At 36.6% G+C, this 22,923-nt stretch overlaps 1 protein-coding gene across 3 annotated transcripts in view; it reads left to right on the top strand.

Annotated features, from left to right (window-relative positions):
• Window positions 1-22,923, top strand: part of Naa25 (N-alpha-acetyltransferase 25, NatB auxiliary subunit) — a 76,159-nt gene that overhangs the window by 20,134 nt on the left and 33,102 nt on the right. For 2 of the 3 annotated variants that reach the window (XM_046446202.2, XM_046446201.2), the window contains exons 4-11: window positions 2,460-2,578; window positions 9,169-9,243; window positions 10,924-11,031; window positions 11,786-11,864; window positions 13,116-13,227; window positions 13,788-13,877; window positions 15,004-15,173; window positions 17,819-17,931. In XM_046446202.2, the coding sequence (XP_046302158.1) occupies window positions 2,460-2,578; window positions 9,169-9,243; window positions 10,924-11,031; window positions 11,786-11,864; window positions 13,116-13,227; window positions 13,788-13,877; window positions 15,004-15,173; window positions 17,819-17,931 (866 nt within the window). The remainder of the gene's footprint in view (window positions 1-2,459; window positions 2,579-9,168; window positions 9,244-10,923; window positions 11,032-11,785; window positions 11,865-13,115; window positions 13,228-13,787; window positions 13,878-15,003; window positions 15,174-17,818; window positions 17,932-22,923) is intronic. The other variant, XM_058579883.1, reaches the window with a different exon arrangement.

Here is a 22,923-nt window from a genome sequence, read left to right as displayed (position 1 = left end):
ACCCCACATTATTTCAGAGCATATCTTTCATTTCATTGGTAAAGAAGTTGCATTAAATAAAGTGTTGTTGTTGTTTTTTTTTTTTTTTTGCGTTATTTGTTTTTTGGGTACTGGAGATTGAGCTCAGAGGCATTTGACCACTGAGCTGCCACTGAGCCACATCCCCAGCCCTATTTTGTATTTTATTTAGACATGGTCTTACTGAGTTGCTTAGCACATCGCTTTCTACTGAGACTGGTTTTGAACTCATAATCCTACTGCTTCAGCCTCCTGAGCCACTGGGATTATAGGCATGTGCCACCACACCTGGCCTTAAATAAAGTTTTTATTGTTGTTTTTTAAAATAATTTTCTATGAAATCATACATTTTTTTCATAACATACTATGAAAGAATATGTTGCACATAAAATACTAGTAAATTTGATACATAATGAATACTCATGAATTTACCCCTCAATTTAAGAAATAAAGAACTATTGATATTAGATAGGCTTTCTGTGATGTTACTCATTAATCTCAGTTCCCCCATGAGGTACTTGATACCTTGAACCGTTTTTATTCATTTCCCACCTTGCTCTCTCCCTCTCTCATTCCTTCCTCCCTTCTTTTCTTCATACAAAGCAAGTGCTCTACCACTGAGCTACATCCCTAGCCCTCTTACTTTTCTTTAAATAATCACCACATTTCTTTTCCTAACTAATAATACATTATTACTTGATTTTGAACTTTATGTAAATTGTTTATACAGTATACTCTATGATTTGCATTTTTCCTCTAATATCCAAGTGGTTGTGCTCAATTCATTTTTGTTGCCAGATAATATTTCACTGGGGGACTCTGGGCAAGTAATTGTTATGCCGTATGTCGAATGTCATCATTTTCTATCGATACTGGCAGTTTGTGATTCTCTCACAACCTTTTCAACACTTGGTTTATTTTGTTTTCTTTCTTTGTTTCTTCTAGGGATTAACCTAGGGCCTTACACATGCATACTACCCAAGCTAATATCTGGTATTCTTTTTTTTAGGTGGTACTGGAAATTGAACCCAGGGGTACTACTCTGTGGTGGAGTTACATCCCCAGCACTACCCCATCCCACCCCCCAATTTTAAAAATTGTTTTTAAGTCGTAGATGGACATAATACTTTATTTTATGTGGTACTGAGACTTGAACTCAGTGCCTTACACATGCTAGGCTAGCACTCTGCCACTGGACTACAGCCTCGGCCCAGCCCTTTTTATTTTTTATTTTGAGATAGAATCTTGCTAAGTTGCAAAGCTTGGCCTTGAATTTGGTGATCTTCCTGTCTCAGCCTCCTGAGTTGACAGGAGTATAGGTGTGTACTACTATGCTTGGTGGAATGCTTAGTGTTCTTAACTTTTAAACCTACTGGACATAAAATGTTATTTTATGGTTTAATTTTGTTTTTAGTTCTTACAAAGGATAAAACTTGATATAAAAGGTAAAATAAAACACTTTTATAAAAGGTTAAAGTTGAAGTATTATATCTGATTATTTAGATGTTATATTGATTCAGGTATATTGATTCTCCTCTAGTGTTTTTAAAAAATAATTTATTATAGGCACATTGGCGCACAGTAATCCCAGTAACTTCCAAGTCTGAGGCAGGAGAATTGCAAATTTGAGGCCAGCTCAGGAACTTAGCAAGACTCTCTGCAACTTAGTTAGACCCTGTCTCAAAATATAAAATAAAAGGACTGGGAATGTAGCTCAGTGACAAAGCACCCCCAGTTCAATCCTCAGTACCTAAACCAAAAAAAAAAATCCATTTCACAAATGTTGGTGGTCGTTTCTCTGTGCCAGGTATTGTATCAGTATGAGTCAAAAATGAAGAAAACTCTTTTCTGCCTGGATATTCCTCAAAATTCATAATGGGAAATGGATCATTAGGATGTATACTGCATTGTGTATTACTAAATGCTGTAATAGAATTATTTATTGGATTCTAAGATGGCAGAGAGATACACTGATGCAGTTGGACTGGAGAAGCAGAGACAGTATTCAGGGAAGGTCTTGCAGAGAAAATTAAATCTGAATTGGGTGTTGGGTCATGCTCACTAAGCATAAAAGAAGGGGGAGAATCTATGTGGAGGCAAGAATATGAAGGCATGGAGTTATGATACATCACAGGGAGTCTAGTGGAATTATAGTTTGATGTATCTAGATGATAAACTCCTGGGAAAAAGGGAGGAGAGAGAGAGGCCAGGTCCTGGAGGGTCTGTAAATACTGTAAATGTGATGAGGCTTGATTTAATCCATGTTTCATCCTAACAAGAAGCAAGGGAATAGTAATGACCAGGTAAGGCAAAGCAGATATCTCTTTCATTAATGATAGGTGATATCTCTTTTCACCAAATAAAAGACAAATTAAAATGCTTTTAGGGTTTAATTTATTGGAGTATGACTAAGTCTCATTTTTTTTTTTTTTTAATCTTAGCGGAGTTGGTTACAAAACTTTATGAGGCAGCTGTGAAGAAAGTCCCCAACAGTGAGGAGTATCACTCTCATCTCTTCATGGCTTATGCCAGAGTGGGTGAATACAAGAAAATGCAACAGGTAACTTATCTCCCAAACCTACTGGGCTAAGGGATTTACTATTAAAGGTAAAAGTCTCTCTAATGTGATTTAACTGCTATGAGTGAGAGTGTGTGTGTGTAATTGAATTCATATATTTGTGTGTGGAGATGAACAGTTATTATTACAAGTTCTTTAAATGTGTTATTTGGGAAAGAACTGACTTTTCTTTTGTGGCTTAATGGTATGTTTTGTTTGGTTTTGGTAAGTCTGGGTCAAAGTGTCCCACTGGTTAGATTCCTGTTAAATTTTCAGAAAATGGGCAGAAATCCCAGAGCAAAAAGTGAACAGTACAGAAACTTTAAAAGTTTATATCTGATTTGTAAATTTAATTTGTTTCTGGCCTGTGGAGATGTTTTAAACCAACAGGGGAAAATGCCTCATTTTCTGGAACAGTGCTTTTTTGTTTTGTTATTTGTCTGCCTGCAATGATGTATTTACCAATTATTGTATTTTAGGTGTTCTTTGTATATATTTGAAGGAACCTCATTTGGACATGTTTGAACTAGTGTGTTGGTAAAGCTGATGTCCCAGAAAAATGAAACCTGCTCATTAAGTTAGGAAGTCAAATTAGTGTTTTTGTTTTTTTTTTTATCAGTACTGGGAATTGAATTCAGGGGCTCTCTACTGTTGAACTACATCCCCAACCTTTTTTTTTTTTTTTTTTTTTTGAGACTCAATTCATTAAGTTGCTGAGACTGACTTTGAACCTGATATCCGCCTGCCTTATCCTCCCAAGTATCTGGAACTACAAGCCTGTGTTTCTAGAGCCAGCTTTAAGCTAGTGAATATATATATATATATATATATATATATATATATATATATATTATTTATTTATTTATTTATTTATTTTTTTTTGAGGGGCACTAAATTTTCAAAAAAAATTTTTTTTGGTAGTTGTAGATGGACAGAATGACTTTATTTGTTTGTTTTTATGTGGTGCTGAGGATCAAACCCAGTGCCTCACGCATACTTGGCAGGCACTCTGCTGCTGAGCTACAACCCCAGCCCCAAGCTAGTAAATTTTTTAATTTTTATTTATTTATTTTTGGATAGTGGGGATTGAACTCAGGGGCACTTGACCACTGAGCCACATTACCAGTTCTATTTTGTATTTTATTTAGAGACAGAGTCTCACTGAGTTGCTTAGCTTTTGCAGAGGCTGGCTTTGAACTCCAGATCCTGTCTCAGCCTCTTGAGCTGCTGGGATTACAGGCGTGCATCACTGTGCCTGACCCCAAGCTAGTATATTTTTAAGGATTGCTTTTTTATAGCTGATCCTTGTGGTTCATGCCTATAATCCCAGTGGCTCAGGAGTCTGAGCAGGAGAATTGCAAGTTCAAAGCCAGCCTCCTCAATTTAAATAAAGTATAAAAAAGGACTGGGGAGGCTACAGTTGTAGCTCAGTGGTAGAGCGCTTGCCTAGGATATGTGAGTCACTGGGTTCTTTCCTCATCACCACATAAAATAAATAAAATAAAGGTATAAAAAAAAAATCACATTTAAAAAAATGACTCATTTAGGGGCTGGGGTTGTGGCTCAGTGGTAGAGTGCTCACCTAGCATGCACAGGGCACCGGCTTAGATCCTCAGCACCACATAAATGTAAAATAAAAGATATTGTGTACACCTAAAACTAAAAAAATTATTATTATTTTTTAAATGACTCATTTAAAAAAGGGGTAGGGTACTGGGGATGTGTATCTGTGGTTAAGTGCCCCTGGGTAAAATCCTTGGCCCAACAAAAGAGAATTGCTTTTTTTGTGGATACAATGCCTTCTGAAAGCAAAGCTTTTTAAATTTTATCTTATTATTTACCTGAAATAACAAACTATAATAATTGCTAAAACGGGTAGGGTGAAGGATACCATGTTATTATAAATACTTACTCCTTAAAATCAATATTTACATTCCTTCATTCAGGTTTCAAATTAGAAGAATTTCTTTTTTGTCCAAATGTAATTTCTTTAAAAAATTTATCATAATTTATTGATCTTTTCAAGAAAAGTATTCAGAGATTGTCATTTTATTTTAATGTAAAATAAAAAAATTGGCAATACAAACATCTATACATATAAATTCTTTTTTTTAATATTTAGTTTTTATTTATAGGTGGACCCAATATCTTTATTTTTATATGGTGCTGAGGATCGAACCCAGTGCCTCACACATGCGAGGCGAGTGCTCTACCTCTGAGCCACAACCCCAGTCTGATACATATAAATTCTTAATGACATCTCTACTTCTAGGCAGGAAAAAAGTGTGTGTGTGAGATATAATTTTGGTACCGGGGATATAACCCAGGTTACCTCTGAGCCATACCCCCGCCCCCAGCCCTTTTTATTTTTTATTGAGACAGGCTCTCATTAAATTGCTTAGGACCCTGTCAAGTTGCTGAGGCTGATCTTAAACTTGTGATCCTCTGAGCCTCCTGAGCTGTTGCAATTATAGGTGTGCACCACCATGCCTAGCTGGAAATGTGTGTGGGTGTGGGTGTTTGTAATATTTTTTTAGTTGTAGATGGACATAATACCTTTATTTTATTTGTTTTTATTTTTATGTGGTGCTAGGGATCAAACCCAGTGTCTCACGCATGGTAGGCAAGTGCTCTATCACTGAGTCACAACCCTGGCCTTGGAAATATATTTTAAACAAAGTTTCTTAAGAGTATGTGCCAAAATGTTACCAGGGTATAAAGCTATGGTTGCTTTCATCTTGATTTATATTTTTTTAAAAAAACGTGTTAATTTTATGACCCAATAGAATACACATGTACTGTGTATATACACACATTCATGAAAATGATGAGTTCATACAATAATGATATTCATGTAAATTTTGGTTAAAGGAAAAGAAATCCATATTGCTTTAACATAGAGCTAGGTTTCATTTTTGTATAGCTTAGCTTGACATATTGCCAGGAGTATATACATTCTTTATTTTTGGAGATACTGCTTTAGTGTGGTTTAACAAGTTGTTTAATATAGTTTAACCATATATTGCTTTTGCATTATTCCATTCTGATATATTGGAAGAATGAAGTAGTCTAATTTTCTTTCTTTTATTTTATTTATTTATTTTTTGTTCTGCTTGGATAAATCCTTGTTCATGCTAGGCAAGTGCTCTATACTGAGCCACATCCCCAGCCTGGAATGTGTAATTTTCATACTACCTTTGTTGTTTAAAAGGTAGTTTAAAATTCTGTAACACCACCCTCCGCCCACATACACATGTTTATTTTGAATGTGACATGTCAGTCAAAGGTAATAGGTATTTTACAAATTTAATGTCATGTTTCATGAGAGTGAAGGCTTTTGTTTGTTTTGTTCAATGCTGAATCCCCATTGCCTAGAGTAGCATCAGCATAATATCTGGAGGTTGGAGGAAAGGAAGCCAGGGAATCAGAAAATTTACTCCAAATCATATGCTTGACAGGTAATATTTAAAATCACCGTTAATGAAGAGTTGTCGTTCATTCATTTGTACCTTAATTAGACTTTCCTTTTCCTGTAAATGATATTCCTGTTCTGAGTCACCAACTTAGAGCCATGTTTCAAAACTTGTCTATCATCAAAATTTTCTGTATCAGCAGATCTTCTGCAAGTCTGCAAGATGACAGGGTATGGACCTGAAAGTTTTGTTTTATTTTATATTAAATTTTTATAGTAATTTCTGATATTCTGCAGTCTTTTTTCTTTAGGAATGTCGTCATAAAAATGTTTCCTTTTCCCAGATAAGTAAAATGGACTTTCTAACACTTTCCATTCTTTACCTCCAGAGTGTGTGTACCCTGTTAGGCACCTCAAATCATCCCAGGTGCTTTATCTTATCCTGTATATTCATTCTGTCTGCACATCATCTTGATTCTGCCTCTACAGTGCTTTTAGTTTTTTTTATTTGATCTACTTCATCCTGGTTTAGCGCCTCATCCGCTCTTCTTTCCTTTCTTCCTATTTTGTCTCTTTACTGTACTGCTGACATACTCTTCCTTGAGGAATATAGTTTTGTATTTATCATTTCCCTACTCCATGGAGGCTCCTTTTTGAAATCTTTACAACAAAGGTAACTCTACCTCTCAACCCTTTCCCCTACTCTCAGATAAAGACTGCTTATTGATATACATTTATAATTCAAATTTTGTGTTTGCTTGGTTGTTACTAGAACTACACTGAATTGCATTTGGTGAAATATCACTCATGATGTAAAAATTCACCTTTGTGATTACCTCTGTTGCTGTAGCCACCAGGTTACTAGATGTCCTTTGATTTTCTTCCTGTTTTCCTTCTTTCTTTCCATCCATTTTGGGGCTCTAACCCAGGGCCTCCTGCATTCTAGGCAAGTACTCTAACCATCTTGACTTACTTTCTTTAATGTTTTGGGTTTTTTTCAGACTAATTTTTTCCCTACTCATATTTGACATACCCATTTAACTATTCATATATACTTGAATATTTATCCTTACCCCCAATCTAGGAAAGACATTCTGTTTGACTTTCATGGTCCATATGGAGGAGTGCTACTTGAGAGAGGCTTTTAAAAAAAAAAAAACAGGTTTTAAAAATAGCTTCTTTTATTTATTTTTTTAAAGTAATATGTGCATTAAAGGAAAAATAGAAACACAAGCAAAGAACAAAGTTATCCACTCATAAGCAGCTTATTTGGATGCATCCCCACAGGTTATAAGTATACATACACAACATTCCATTTTGTGTGAATGAGATTGTAGTGTGTATCATGCTTTCCCACACATCATATTTACCAATTGAAATCCCAAAGCTACATGAGTATTTTTGATAACCAAGAATACACCACACCAGCTGGGCCCTATAGTTTATGCCTGTAATCCCAGGAGCTGGGGAGGCTGAGGCAGGAGGATTGGGGGGGGTTCAAAGCCAGCCTCAGCAACAGCAAGGCACTAAGCAACTCATTGAGATCCTGCCGCTAAATAAAATACAAAATAGGGCTGGGCATGTGATTCATAGTTCAGTTTCCCCTGAGTTCAATTTCCTGTACTCCCTGAAAAAGAATATGCTACACCAAATCAATCTGTTAAAAAAGTTGTAATCCTTTCTTGGGATCAACACATTTTTCCTTAAAGAAGAGGAAAGGAAATAAACCTTACGTTTTCTGGAAACACCTAGCATGATGTTTTTGGTTTTTTGTTTATTTTTATTTTTTTGTAGTGGGGATTGAACCCAGGGGCTTTACCACTAATATACATTCCAAGTCATTTTGGTAAAATTTTTATTTTGGGTCAGGATCTTGCTAAATTGCTCAGCCTGGCTTTGAACTTGTAATTCACCTGCCTCAGCCTTCCAAGTTGCTGGAATTACAGGCAAGTACCACCTTGCTCCGCTCCTAGCATAGCGTTTAGTATATGACAATTTTATGAATTTTATTTATTTATTTTTGGGCACTGGGGATTGAACCCAGGGTGTATTGTGTGCTAACAAGCACTCTACTACTGATTTATATCTCTAGCCCTGTTTATTTTATTTTGAGACACTAAGTTGCCCAAGGCTATCTTTCAACTATCAGTCCTCCTGCTTCAGCTTCCCAAGTAGCTGGGATTATAGGAGTGTGACATTTATCTATGTATCTACCTATTCATTATCTTTATCTTATTTATTTATTTTTATGTGGTGCTGAGGATCGAACCCAGGGCCTCCCATGTGCTAGGTGAGCACTCTATTGCTGAGCCACAATCCCAGCCCCATGACATTTATTTTTATCACTAAGTAAATTTTAGTTATTTGTATACTTTCTTCTTTTCCTAGGTGTTTTTTTTTTTTTTTTTAATGGCAGTGCTGGGAATTGAACCCAGGGCTTTGTGCATGCTAAACCTTTGGGACAGAGACTCAAATCTTTGTATCTTTGGCAGGGATAGTTTCTTCTGCCTTATGGGGCTCCGTGTAATTTTGGAAGTAGACTGATGATTGGTGAAAGTTTAAAAGATATAAAGTAGCAACTATGATAATTAGCTGATGGAGTTCTTAGCTTCAATTACTAGTTGGCTAATTATGGACAGATTTTTCAGTTATTTGAATAGATGTATTTCACTCTTTTGTGCTGTCCTTGCTTTGAAGTATTAGCATATTATACATTTCAGTGTGAAAGGATTAGCTCTTAATTAGTGATATATTGAAAGAATTTGAGTATTTTCCTAATAATTATTTTTTAAAGTTATGTCATAGTGATTTTTTTCTGATTTTTAAGTTCAAATATACTATCTGGTGTTTTTTGCTTATTTGTTTTACTATAACTGGCTAATGTGGTGTCTTCAGTAAAGACTGCTTATTGATATACATTTATAATTCAAATTTTGTGTTTGCTTGGTTGTTACTAGAACTACACTGAATTGCATTTGGTGAAATATCACTCATGATGTAAAAATTCACCTTTGTGATTACCTCTGTTGCTGTAGCCACCAAGTTACTAGGCACTTAAACCAACTGGGATTTTTAATTATGTTGCAGTTCCTTTGGGAAACTTCTTGCCACATATCTAGGTTATTAATGGTCTCCATATGATGTTTTCTGAATTAAGTATTTATGGCTCTCTGTCTTTCAGGCTGGCATGGCTCTGTATAAGATTGTCCCCAAAAACCCTTACTACTTTTGGTCTGTGATGAGCTTAATTATGCAAGTGAGTATGGCATTCAGAATGGAATTGAGGTTTGTCTTTAAAATCATCATATTAATGTGTCTTCTGAATTTCTTGGGTAATGAATTGCAGTGTGTGTATCAAACAAGGACTTTACGTATTGTCAGTTGACTTTTTTTTTTTTAACCCCAGTAGTGGGGATTGAACCCAGAGGTGCTCTATCACAGATCTACATCACCAGTACTTTCATTTTACTTTTTATTTAAAGACAGGGCCTTATTAAGTTCTCAAGGCTGGACTAATTGCAATCTTCCTACCTCAGCCTCACAGGTAGCTGGGTTTACAGGCATGTGCCATTGTGCTGGCCTATCAGTTGACTTTTTAAGTTGGGGATTTGGTATTCTTTATGAGTTGGTATATTAGTTTATTTGTATGCAGCATGGTGTATTTCCTGAGGCTTTGATCCATTGCTGGCTTATTTGATCAAGTTAACTGGAAGTGTTTGGTATTTTAATCTGATGTTTATTTTAAAGACAATACTGTATGTTAGTGAGCAGGGCATTGAACTGGGTGGTCTTGCTTAAGCATTTCTCCTTTCTGAGCCTCAGTTTGCTCTTTTGCAGAATGGAGACAGTTATCTCCCAGAACTGCTGTAAGGATCAAAGTGAGATTTTTATGTAGGAAAGGGTAGGGAGGAAGGAGGTAAAATGTGGTGATTAAGAACAGATGTTCTGGGGTCAGACATGTCTGCCTTCAGATACATGTGGCTTTTACCACATGACTTATAGAGCTTTTAGGGGAATGTCTTAACCTTAGTTTCTTTATAATATTTACCTTGAAAAGTTGTTTGCAAGGGGTGAGTTCTGAGCGGAATCTCCAACAATGTTAAAATTACTGATGTGTTAATTTTAATTATCAATTTAAATTAACTAATTAATAATAAAGTGCAGGAATAAGAGGAATTGGCATTTCTCTTAATATGTTAACATATTTTTTTAATATTTATTTTTTAGTTCTATTAAAATCTGTTTTATTTTTATGTGGTGCTGAGGATTGAACCCAGTGCCTCATACATGTTAGGTGAGTGCTCTACCTCTGAGCCACAATGCCAGCCCTGTTAACATCTTAAAATAAATAAATAAATAAATACATGAGGGGGCTTAAGAAAAAAAAAAAAAAGATGTCCATAAAGCTTTCTTTTTCAAACACCTGATGATATCCTTGATCTTTACATATTTCTAGAGAAATGTATAAAAAACCTATTTATAAGTTATGTCATCATGGAAGTTCTGTATTTCAAGAATGCATGGGGTAGTGATTCTTTTTTTTTTTTTTTGGTAGCTTTGGGAATTGAACCCAGTGGGGGTTCTACCTCTGAGTTACATCCTCTGCCCTTTTTATTTTTTATTTTGAGACACGTTCTCACTGAATTGCCTAGGCTGGTCTCAAACTTGGAATCCTCCTGCCTCAGCTGATTGAGTAGCTGGAATTACAGGAGGGGTACACCACACCACACCTGGTAGGATGATGAATGTTTAGTAAAGAAATCTCTTGTAAAGCCAACCACTCTATAATGTATAACTTTGACAGATTTAGATTAGGTCTAATATATGACATAGTGGATTGATAAGTGTGTGCCAGAATCACAGTAATGGTCTTCATGATAATATTAAATAGTTCAAGCAGAGAATTAGAATTCAATATGTATCTTCCCTCTTCTAGTCTATATCAGCACAGGATGAAAACCTCTCAAAAACGATGTTTCTGCCCCTTGCTGAGAGAATGGTAGAAAAAATGGTGAAAGAGGACAAGATAGAAGCTGAGGCTGAAGTGAGTGTTTTAAGCTCAACTCTTGTGATTCCATTATTTTGTACCACTAGTTTGAATTGCAAAATTATGTACTGTTGATTTGTTCCAACTGTATAGCTGCGTTTCCAGTCTTGTCATTTCTGTATATGTGAAGCTTTGGAAGCTCTCTGCTTAGGTTTAATGAACACTGAGCTGTCTCTAGCAAATATTGCAAGCTGAGATGTGTATGCATGGGGAAGACACTGTTGTCTGATTATTACTTTCTTTCGCAACACACTACTAAACCAGTCAGGGTCACTCCGGGAGAACTGGGCTAACACAAATTAATGACACAGACAGAAAAATACCTTTTTCTTTGGGTTCTGTGATGGCCCCACTGACCCAGCTCCCACAAAGGAGGCAAGGCAGGAAAGAAAGAGGGGGCATGCCTCAAACCTAGGTTTTATTGGGGGAGGCTGTTCAAAAGAACATTCCATTCATATTAGGCAGAGGGGTAATGATACAAGGGGCAGCCCGCTTGCACTAGGTAATGCCCACTCCCAAAGCTGTGCTCTTCTGCTGAGTGGAAATGGGGATCTACTTTCCTCCCTGTCAGGGAAACCAGTCTCCACATTTTCATCACTCAGAGCTAAGGGATGCTCAGCTCCTATGTGGCAGTTTCCAACAGCTTCATCTCATTAGAAGATATATCATTTTCTATTATTTTAAAAACTTTCGTATGACTATCATTTATTGAAAAGTTTCAATGATTACACTTGTTTATTTCTTCTACAAGGTTGAACTTTATTACATGATCTTGGAACGACTGGGAAAGTATCAGGAAGCCTTGGATGTCATTAGAGGGAAATTAGGAGGTAACTATTAAAGTTTTCCTTTTTTTAAAAAAAATTTTTATTTTTTTTAATTGTAGACAGACACAATACATTTATTATTATGTGGTGCTGAGGATTGAACCCAGTGCCTCACATGTGAGAGGCAAGTGCTCCACCACTGAGCTATAATCCCAGGCCCCTAGAGTATTTTTTCCTGTTAAGACAGGAAAATTGTTAATCAAATCCTCTATATGAAAAAAGTCCTTCCTCATACAGAAACAAAGATATGAAGATATAAAAGAATCATGTATGATTGTCACCTTGTTATATTTTGTACCAGGGATTAAACCCATGGGCACTTAACCACTGAGCTACATTCCCAGCTCTTTTTATTTTTTATTTTGAAACAAATTCTCACTGAGTGCTTAGGGCCTGCCTTGGTAAGCTCTGAGATTGGTCTCCAATTTGTGATCCTCTTGCCTCAACCTCTCAATATGTTGGGATTATAGTCACGTGCCACCATGCCCAGCTAAACAGCTGTCTTTTTTAGTTGTAGATGAACCCAATACCTTTATGTTATTTATTTTTATGTGGTTTTTAGGATTGAACCCAGCACCTCATGCATGCAAAGCAAGCACTCCCACTGAGCTACAACCCTAGCCCTAAATTATTTTTTGTGGGGGAGTTACCAGGGATTTAATTTAGGGCCACTTGACCACCGAGCTCAGCCCTATTTTGTATTTTATTTAGAAACAGGGTGTCACTGAGTTGCTTAGTGCCTCGCTTTTGCTGAGGCTGGCTTAGAACTCCCAATCCTCCTGCCTCAGCTTCCTGAGGTGCTTGGATATCAGATGTGTGCACCTAAACTACTTTTTTTTTTTTTTTTTTTTTTTTGTGGTGCTGGGGATTGAACCCAGAGTCTTCTGCATGCAAGGCAAGCACTCTGCCGGCTGAGCTATATCCCTAGCCCCTGAACTACTTCTTTTTAAAATTAATTAATTAATTAATTAAGTTATTTATTACATTTGAATCAGACAGGATATAATTATATCCCATCTAAACAACTTTTTAATTGAAAATAATTTTTGGATTCAGAAAATTCAAGGAGTGTGGAAGATATCCTAGATCTAAACACCTACCCCAGAGTCTCTTTCATTTACTATTTCTTTATATCCTTCAAAAGGTACATGTTCCCCTCCATTTTATTTTTTGGTACTGGGGGTTAAACCCGGAGCCTCTGGTTGTAAGTAGAAATGAAAGCAGTTCACCAACTTTTGTAACTTTTAATTGCAGAGAAGCTGACAAGTGAGATTCAGAGTCGGGAAAATAAATGCATGGCTATGTATAAGAAGCTGAGCAGGTGGCCAGAGTGTAATGCCCTTTCCAGGCGCCTCTTACTAAAAAAGTGAGTAGATGCTGCTTTTTGTGCTATGAGACTACAGTGAGGCTTTAAGACTTCACTGTAGACACATTTTATTTGTGTATTTTGAGATTGCTGGGCATAGAATATTCTTGTAGTTATGTCCTGGATGTGTTTTCAATGAGCCTTCATCTTTTAGTAAAGAGAGATAATGGTACTTTTACCACCGTGATGCTAAATATTAGTTGAATCTTGAGAATGAATGTTGAAAATTATTATTTGTCAAATTCAGTAAAGCTTAAAATAAGGCTTCCTTCCTACCTATGCCACCTCCAGTTTGATAGTGCTGTGTGGGGAGTTTTCTGTTAGGAATATTAGTTTTCTAGACCTGGTCATTTTATTGAAGTACAGAGTAGTTTGTTTCAAGTTTTCACTTTGAAAGTGACACTTGAGTGCTGCCCTTTTAGGGCTGCAGAGGGAGGGGTGGATTATTCTTGGCACATACGAAACTAAAACTTAGAAAATTAAGTTAACATCATGGTTCCTAAGGCAGATTTGTCACAACTTGGGTTTAATTCTGTGTGCATCATTCAATCTGATTTTAGCTCAGATGACTGGCAGTTCTATCTGACTTATTTCGATTCTGTCTTTCGACTGATTGAAGAGGCCTGGACTCCTCCTGCTGAAGGTGAACAGTAAGTCATCTTTTTTCCTGAATTATAGTGGCTTTTTTTTGGGGGGGGGGTACTGGGGATTGAACCCAGGGAAACCTAACCACTGAGCTACATCCAGACCCCTGACTCTTTCCCTTTTTTAACCCTTAATTTAGAAATAGGTTCTTGTTGTGTTGCTTAGAGCCTCCTCTCTCAGTTGCTGAGTCTGGCTTTGAAATTGCAATCGTCCTGCCTCAGCCTCCTGAGTTGATAGTATTACAGGTGTATGCCACCATGCCCAGCTATAGTGTCATTTATTTATTTATTTATTTTTAAAGAGAGAGAGAGAGAACTTTTTTTTTTTTTTTTTAAGAGAGAGTGACAGGCAGAGAGAGAGATAGAGAGAAATTTTTTTTTTTAATATTTATTTTTTAGTCTTCGGTGGGCACAACATCCCTGTTTGTATGTGGTGCTGAGGATCGAACCCGGGCCGCACACATGTCAGGCGAGTGCACTACCGCTTGAGTCACATCCCCAGCCCGAGAGAACTTTTTAATATTTATTTTTTTTTTAGTTTTCGGTGGACACAACATCTTTGTTTGTATGTGGTTCTGAGGACCGAACCCGGGCCGCACACATGCCAGGCGAGCACGCTACCGCTTGAGTCACATCCCCAGCCCAATAGTGTCACTTTTTAATATGTGGTAGCTTAAGAATTTCATTGTCAGCCATTTTAACTCTCCTTTTCTGTCTTATAATATATTCCTTTGAAAGTAAGAATCCCCCCCCCCCCGCTTTTGTGTGTGTGTGTGCGCGTGTGTGTGTGCTGGGTATTGAATTCAGGGGCACTTGACCACTCAGCCACATCCCCAGCCCTATTTTGTATTTTATTTAGAGACAGAGTCTCACTGAGTTGCCTAGCACCTTGGTAATTTGCTGAGGCTGGCTTTGAACTCAGGATCCTCCTGCCTCAGCTTCCCAAGGTTACTGGGAATTAGATTTACTGGGATTACAGGTGTGTGCCACCACACTAACCGTTTTTATTGTTTTATAATTATCAAGGTGTTGTTTCTTGTTTGAAAATTTTTTCTTAATATTTTAATTTGACTTTTAACTTGGGGAAGGATAGTAGAGACAATAACATGTTTTTTCATGTGTTTATATCTAGCTCTTTAGAAGGAGAAGTACATTATTCTGCGGAAGAGGCTGTGAAGTTTATAGAAGATCGGATAACAGAAGAATCTAAAAGTTCTCGCCATCTCCGCGGACCACATCTAGCTAAATTGGAGCTGATCAGGCGCTTACGAAGTCAAGGTTGTAATGATGAATATAAACTAGGTAAGAAAATATGATATTTGGGAAACCTGGAGAAGATACAGGGATACCCTTAGTACTAGAGTGCAGTATTCATCATCTGAGGCCTATATTGAGAAAGTCATGTTGAGGAAGGAAACATCTTTATTATCTGAGAATATTTACTAATGAATGGATCACTTACAAAATTATTTCTCTGTTACTCATTCAATTTGGCCTAATGTTTTCATTTTTTCCTGTTCCATCAGAGCTGTTGCTAACACAGTGAAGTTAAATCAGTTCCAATAACAATTGCCAGGTTTGTAAGAGTTTTAGGATTTCGTGAAGTAGATGAAAAGTTTTCTTAAATCTGTTCCAAGCACTCACAAAACTAATGACAAAGTACTACTGGACAGAATTAGAGCAGTTAGCAGCTAAAGAGAAATTTTAAATTTCTTCTTTTTTTTTTTTTAAGTTTAAATTTATAAAGGGAGCAAAGATTGATACCAGTAGTAAAGCATTAAGAGATTGATACCAATAGTAAAGCATTAAGAGAAGCCTTTAGGAAATTTGATGAAGCCCTTAAATGTTTTATAAATTAGTTTCTTAGCATCTCCTTGAATCAGAAACGTAAGATGTTATATTGTGCTAGTTCATGATTTTGTTGGAAAAATGACCCCCCTGCCAAAAGCAGCTACTTCTCATACTGAAAATTACCTTACAGTTTTAATAAAACCTGATTTTTGCTAATTTTTAATTTTTATTTTTTAATTTTTTTTATTTTTTGGTGGTGCTGGGGATTGTTCTCAGGGCCTTTGTATGCTAGGCAAGCAGTCTACCAACTGAGCTATATTCCCAGCCCAACTTTTGCTAAATTTAAGATAATGAACTCTCCATTGGTCAGCTTCATTTTGTGTGTGTGTGTGTGTGTGTGTGTGTATTATAGGTGGACACTGTATCTCTTTGTTATTAATGAATTAATTTATTTGTTTACATATGGTGCTAAGGATCAAGCCCTGTGCCTCACACATGCTAGGCAAACTCTCTACTGCCAAACTACAAGCCCAGCTCTCAGCTTCTTTTTTTTTTTTTTTTTTTTTTTAGTTATACACAGACACAATATCTGTATTTATTTATTTTTATGTGGTGCTGAGGTTTGAACCCAGGACCCCACACGTGCAAGGCAAGCACTCTGCCACTGAGCCACAATCCCAGTCCCCCTCAGCTTCATTTTTAAGGAGAAAGCTCCGATGAAACTACTTTTCCCCATTTATTGATATCAAAGCTTTGTCCTTGTTAAAAGTTAATTAAAGGCTAGGGTTATGGCTCAGAAGTAGAGCACTCGCCTAGCATGTGTGAGGCACTGGGTTCGATCCTCAGCACCACATGAAAGTAAAATAAAGATACTGTGTCCACCTATAATTAAAAAATAAATATTAAAAAAAAAAACAACAAAAAAGTTAAGAGGTTTTTTTGGGGAGCCCAGTTGTTCTGATATAATGAGCACTCCAGTATTTGAAATCTGTTCTAGAACATCTCTGTCCTTTTTAATTATTCGATGTCCTTGGCAGAACTTTCTAAAATTAACTGCACTTTTCTAGCATTCCTGTAGTAGCTTATTCATAGCCAGTTTTCAATTCCGTGCTGATTTCTCTTTCTTCCTCTTTTTTCCTTTTTCTTTTTTTGCAGTGAGGATCAAACCCAGTACCTTCCACATGCTAGGCAAATGCCCTACATGAGCTTCCTCCTCAGCTTTGGCTTCTCTCTTTGGGTTTACTTCAGTAATTTCAGTCTATGCTACTTCCAGATCTGCAAATGAAAGTGCCCATATTTTCTTTGCAAAGCTGAATTTAAAAGTGTCTGAATCTGCCTTGATACCTGCTTTATCTACCCCGGGTCTTATCAGCCCCCATCTTGCAAATGTGAATTTGTCTAGTAGCCATACATTTTTTTTGCCAGACCAGTGAATGATTCTTAGTTTCTTTTGAGTCACAGAGTTCTTTGAAAATCTGGTTAAAGCATGGGTATTTCTTAACAAAGAATAGGAAAAAGAATTTAGACATACAATCTTACAGAAACCTTTTATTAAAAATCCTTGTTTCGGGTTTGGCGTTGTAGCTCAGTGGTAGAGCACTTGCCTAGCATCAGTGAGGCACTGGATTTGATTCTCAGCACCACATAAAAATAAATAAATAAAGCTCCATTGACAACTAAAAAATATATTTTTTTAAAAAATTCTTGTTTCTTAAATCTTATGTCAGTTTGGGAACATTTTATTTTTCTATTTTCATTTTATTTTGCTTTTATTTGGAAGGAAATTAAAATGAACTGGTAGTTCTCTTAAATTCAGGTTTAAATTTTCTAACTGTGGAGAGAAGCTGTGTTTTTAACATTTGCATATAATCTTATGTTTTTTGTTTGAGTTTTAATGTAAATCTTTTTGCTATGTAAATTTTAACTGAATAAGATAGCTTCATATTTCCTAGGTACAATAACAGGGAAGCTGAAAACTCAAACGTAAGAGGGAACTTTAAACCGATATGCATCCAGCCTTCTCTTATTTTCATTCCTTGTCATTCAAGCATTAAGCAACACTTTAATTGAAATATTTCCAAATTAGACCTCTCACTTAAATTAGGAATTGCTTCAGTTAGAAATAATATAGTAATGTCCCCCCTCCTTGCCCTTAGGTGACCCAGAAGAATTAATGTTCCAGTATTTTAAAAAGTTTGGGGATAAACCGTGTTGTTTTACAGACCTGAAGGTGTTTGTTGACCTCTTGCCTGCTACACAGGGTACAAAGGTAAGTATGTGTCAGAATTCGGTTAAGTGCCTCTATTTACTAAAAGTAGATAACTGTTTGGGTTTCCTGTAATGTGTGGGACTGATGAATATGACTGATGAATAGGAGAACTATAACTGCCCTGGCAAGGTAAGTACTCCAGGTGCTATCATACCGAAAGCTCAATTTTTCTTTCTCTCTCTTTTTTTTTTTACCTGGTACTGGGGATTGAACCCAGGAGTACTTTACCACTGAGGTACATCTGCATACATACCTTTTTATTTTATTTTGGGTCCCAGTCTTGCTACGTTGCCCAGGCTGGTCTTGAATTTGCCTCCTGCTTCAGTCTTTGGGGTAGCTGGCCTGAAGACTTGATTTCTTGTCAAACTAAGCCCTTGTGGGAATAAAGTTGTGGCAAATGACTGGATTCTTCTTTTAAAAAATATAATTTTATTTTGAGATAATTGTAAATTTACATGGATTTGAGGAAATAACAGAAAGATCCCATGTAGCTTCATTCATTTTGCCCCAGTGGCAACATATTGCATAACTATAGTGTAATATAATTAGGAAATTGACATTGATATAATCTATTGAGCTTTCTTAGATTTTTACCAGTTTTATAGGCATTTATTTGTGTGTACATATGTGTGTAATAGGAGTGATTTATCAAGTGCCAAGCCCGGCTTCGCTTGTGATCCTCCTGCCTCTGTTTACTGAGTCACTTGGATTATGTTCAGACCTACACTGCCTCTTTTAATCCATAGCCACCTACCTGTACCTTTTCTTCCCCTCTCTCTATCTCTAGGCAACTACTAATAAATTTTCAGTCTATAATTTTGTCATTTTAAGAATGGTATATAAATGGAATCATGCTATGTGTAACCCTTTGAGTGGCTTTTTTCCCTTAGCATTATTCTGTGGAGAATCATCCTCATTGTTACATGTATCAGTGGTTCATAGCTTTTTGTTGCTGAATAGTATTGCATGGTATGAATGCACCACAACTTCCTTAACTAATGACCTGTTGAAAGTATTTTTAGGTGCTAGCTATAATAAATAATACTACTATGAGCATTGGGTACAGGCTTTTTGTGTGAACACAAATCTTTGTTTCTATTGGAAAAATTACCCAGACATGCAGTTGCTGGATTTTAGGGTAGTTGCCTGTTTAGTTTTTCCTGAAATGGTTGAACTGTTCCTTCCTTCCTTCCTTCCTTCCTTCCTTCCTTCCTTCCTTCCTTCCTCCCTCCCTCCCTCCCTCCCTCCCTTCCTTCGCTGGAGATTGAACCCAGGGACTTGTGCATGTGACAACTGAGCTACATCCCCAGCCATAAACTGTTTTTCATTTTAAATTCTCACTAACAAGTGAATGATTCAGTTTCTCTGAATTCTCACCAGCATTTTGTGTTGTCACTGATTTAGTCATTGTGGTAGGTGTAAAAGGGCTGGAATATATTGCTCAGTGGTAGAGTGCTTACCTAGTGTGTCCGGGTTTACCTCTAGCATCTCCAAAAAAAGGGGGGGCGGGGAGAAAACATTAGGTGTATAATGATTGTTCCTGTATTTATTTACCATCTGACTCTCTTCAGTGAAATGTGTCTTTTGCCCATTTTCTAATTTATTTAATATTTTCTTTTCACTCATGAGTTTTAGGAATTCTTTTTATATTCAAGTTCTTCATTGTAGATGAAATATTTTTTCCCATTCTGTAGGTTAGCAGTTTATTCTCTTAACAAAGTCCTTTCCAACACAAAAATTTTTAATTTTTATGAAATGCAGTGGGCTCTTCTTTTAATGTCTTGTCTCTGACATGCTAAAAAGTGCCATAGTTAGTCACTGATTATTTTAAACCTTGATTTATTCTGCTGAAGCAGTCTGAAACTGAAGTGTCAGGGATTTTTTTTTTATAACTTAAAACTTTATTTTAGAATGATTTTAGTTTTATAGAAATGCTGCAAAATAGTACAGAGTAATTGAATACTCAGCTTCCTCTAAAGCTGGTGAATATTTTAATAAGTTAATACTTTAAATAATTATATTTGCCCAATTTAGAAACTGATGTTGGTATATTACTATTAAATAGCCTCTAGAGTCACTAAGGAAGGCATTATTCCAATAATGCTCTTTTTCTGTTCCAGCATTTGATGCAGGACACTACATTATATTTAGTTGTCATGCCTTGAGTGTTTGGCGATGCTCGAGGGTGAAATCAGGGCTCATGCATGTATTGAATTTTTGATGTGAATCAGTTCTATATCTGGTGGAGGGCCTGTGTGTTTTGTACTCATACACAGCAATGTGTTTTGGGACAAATTGCCCACTCATTGATGGGAACTTTATATCTTGTTCCACATTAAAGAATTTTAGTGCTTAGCCTGAAGTATCCTGGACAGTTGGAGTACTCTACCCACTGAAGAATTATGTACCTGAGGTGGAACAGAGTACCATTCAAAGAAATAATAGCATATATAACGAAAGCCAGTGACTTCTATCTATTTTGCTCAAAAATAATTCAGCGAAGGTTGTGTCAAAGGTTAGAAGTCTTCCCGTCTTAGGGCCACCACCATCTGTTCTCCCAGAAAATCTTCCATTGTCTCTATGGGGAATGAATGATGCACATCGGGAGCATAGGTCTAGAGATGACTAGAGTATTTTTTTGTGACCCTATCTTGAGTCCATCAGGGCTCTGTAGGTGAAACATCTTAGGCAGATGGAGTAGTGTATTCCCTAACTGGCAAGGAGTCCCAGTGGTCTCTCCATGGGGCTCTTACATGGCTGTCACCATTTATGTTTGTTTAGTAGAGCAGTTCTTGGGATACTGTGCTTAAAGGGCTCACACCAAGCGCAGGAATTTCTGGATGAATTATAATACATCCAAACTAGAGGGTTCTGGGTTGTAGGAGGATTTGAAAGCCCATGAGAAAGAAAAATGATTGCCTGGAAAAGAAGTTTGATCTGGTGATGTCAGAGTAGTAGATCTATTCACAGACTTACAAATTATCTTGTAGAAGAGAGAAGAAAACAGGGAATTCAGAGTTTGGCTCAGTAAGAAAATGATATTTTTAGTAGTCAGAATTCTTTAAAAGTACTGTATGTGAGTTTTGTGTTTCTGGAAGGATTTAAGCAGAATCTTAAACCATGTAGAATGGATTCATTGAGTGCTTTGTTCAAAAAATCTTAGATCATCTCATGTGACCCCCATATGGTAAGATTTATCTACTCACAGGAATCCTGTTGGAATACTAGCAGTGATAAGGATGGTCATTGTTCTGAGTCTAAGGATTTAAGCTGTTTCAATCTTATTTTGTAATCTTATTCTGTATGAATTTTAATTTTGCTGTCACAGCTTTTTAACTTTTTAGCAGGATGATTTCATTAGCTAAAAATTCTGTCACTCAGCAAGTATGTTTGTTGGAGAATTTCAAACTACCCAATAGTATTCAAGCTGAGAACTGCTATTGGAATGGATTGTGAACCAGGTCTTTCAAGTATGACTAGCCAGTAAGAATGAACCATCAAATCTAGTAATTCTGAAGTGGCTTATGCAGGACGATATTTTAATATTTTGTTTTCTTTGCCTTGATGTTTTAGAATCAAACAGAATTATTCTAGTTTTTGAAGAGTTTTTTGCACAGCAAAAAATTTATAGACTAGGGCCTGGGGCTGTAGCTCAGTGGTAGAGCACCTGCCTCATACCCAGTATATGAGGCCCTGGGTTCGATCTTCAGCATCACATAAAAATAAATAAAGATATTGTGTTCAAGAACAACTAAAAGTATATTTTTAAAAAATTTATAGACTAAAAATGTGCATATTTATTTCATAATAAAATCTGAAAGATTCACTAAGGAAGGCATTAAGAAATAAACATACAGTAGCATGCGCCTGTAATCCCAGCTGCTCTGGAGGCTGAGACAGGAGAATTGCGAGTTCAAAGCCAGCCTCAGCAGTGTCGAGGCGCTCAGCAACTCAATGACATGCTGTCTCTAAGTAAAATATAAAATACAAAATAAGGCTGGGGATGTGGCGCAGCGGTCAAGTGCCCCTGTGTTCAGTCTCTAATACCAAAAAAAAACATAACTAAGGCTTGGGTTTTACCTCAGTGGTAGAGTGTTTGCCTTGCATGTGTAACACTGGATTCAATTCTTAGCACCTCATAGAATAAATGAGTAAAATAAGATCCATCAACAACTATATATATATATATATATATGTATATATATATATATATATATATATATATATATAAAAAAGCATGGATCATTTTTTTAAAAGAATAATTACAATTAATATATAAAATGACTTGCAAGGGGGCTGGGGATATATCTCGAATGCACAAGGCCCTGGGTTCAATTCCCAGCACCACCAAAAAAAAAAAAAGACTTGGAAGAATGGTAGAGCTGGCAATAGGAACTATATAGCCATGTAATCAAAAGCATGAAAACCAGTAATGCTAAGTGGGCACAGTGGCACACAACGTGTAATTACAACAATCCAGAGGCTGAGGCAGGAGGATTCCAAGTTTGAGGCCAGCCTCAGCAACTTAGTGAGACCCTCTCTCAAAATAGAGCTGGGGATGTAGCTCAGTGATAGCGTGCTCCTGGGTTCAATTCCCAGAAACCTCTCCCCTCTCCAATATAAGGCAGGAATCGGGGTTAAATGGAACCTCTTGTTATGGACTATGCTAAGAGGAGATTTACCCTATTATGGTATAACCATACTGATTGGAGTTAATGGACCTAAAAAAAATATTAACCCTAAAAGAAAGAAATTGTATAAGAAAGAAGGTAATCCTTCATACATCCCACAGGAAAATACCAATTAAAAATAAATTTACTGGCTGGGGTTGTGGCTCAGCGGTAGAGCACTCGCCTAGCATGGGCAGGACCCGGGTTCAGTCCTCAGCACCACATAAAAATAAAGGCATTGTGTTGGGTCCCTCTATACCTAAAAAATATATTAAAGAAAATAAACAAATTTCTACATGTTTATAATTTAGATATGGATGTA

The sequence above is a fragment of the Marmota monax genome, unplaced genomic scaffold (genome assembly GCF_021218885.2).
Source record: "Marmota monax isolate L192 unplaced genomic scaffold, Marmota_monax_Labrador192_F-V1.1 WCK01_AAM20220418_F8-fsc00092, whole genome shotgun sequence".
Lineage (NCBI taxonomy): Eukaryota > Metazoa > Chordata > Mammalia > Rodentia > Sciuridae > Marmota > Marmota monax.
Note: the sequence above shows the minus strand (reverse complement) of the source record. Positions and strands in the feature narration are given on the sequence as shown.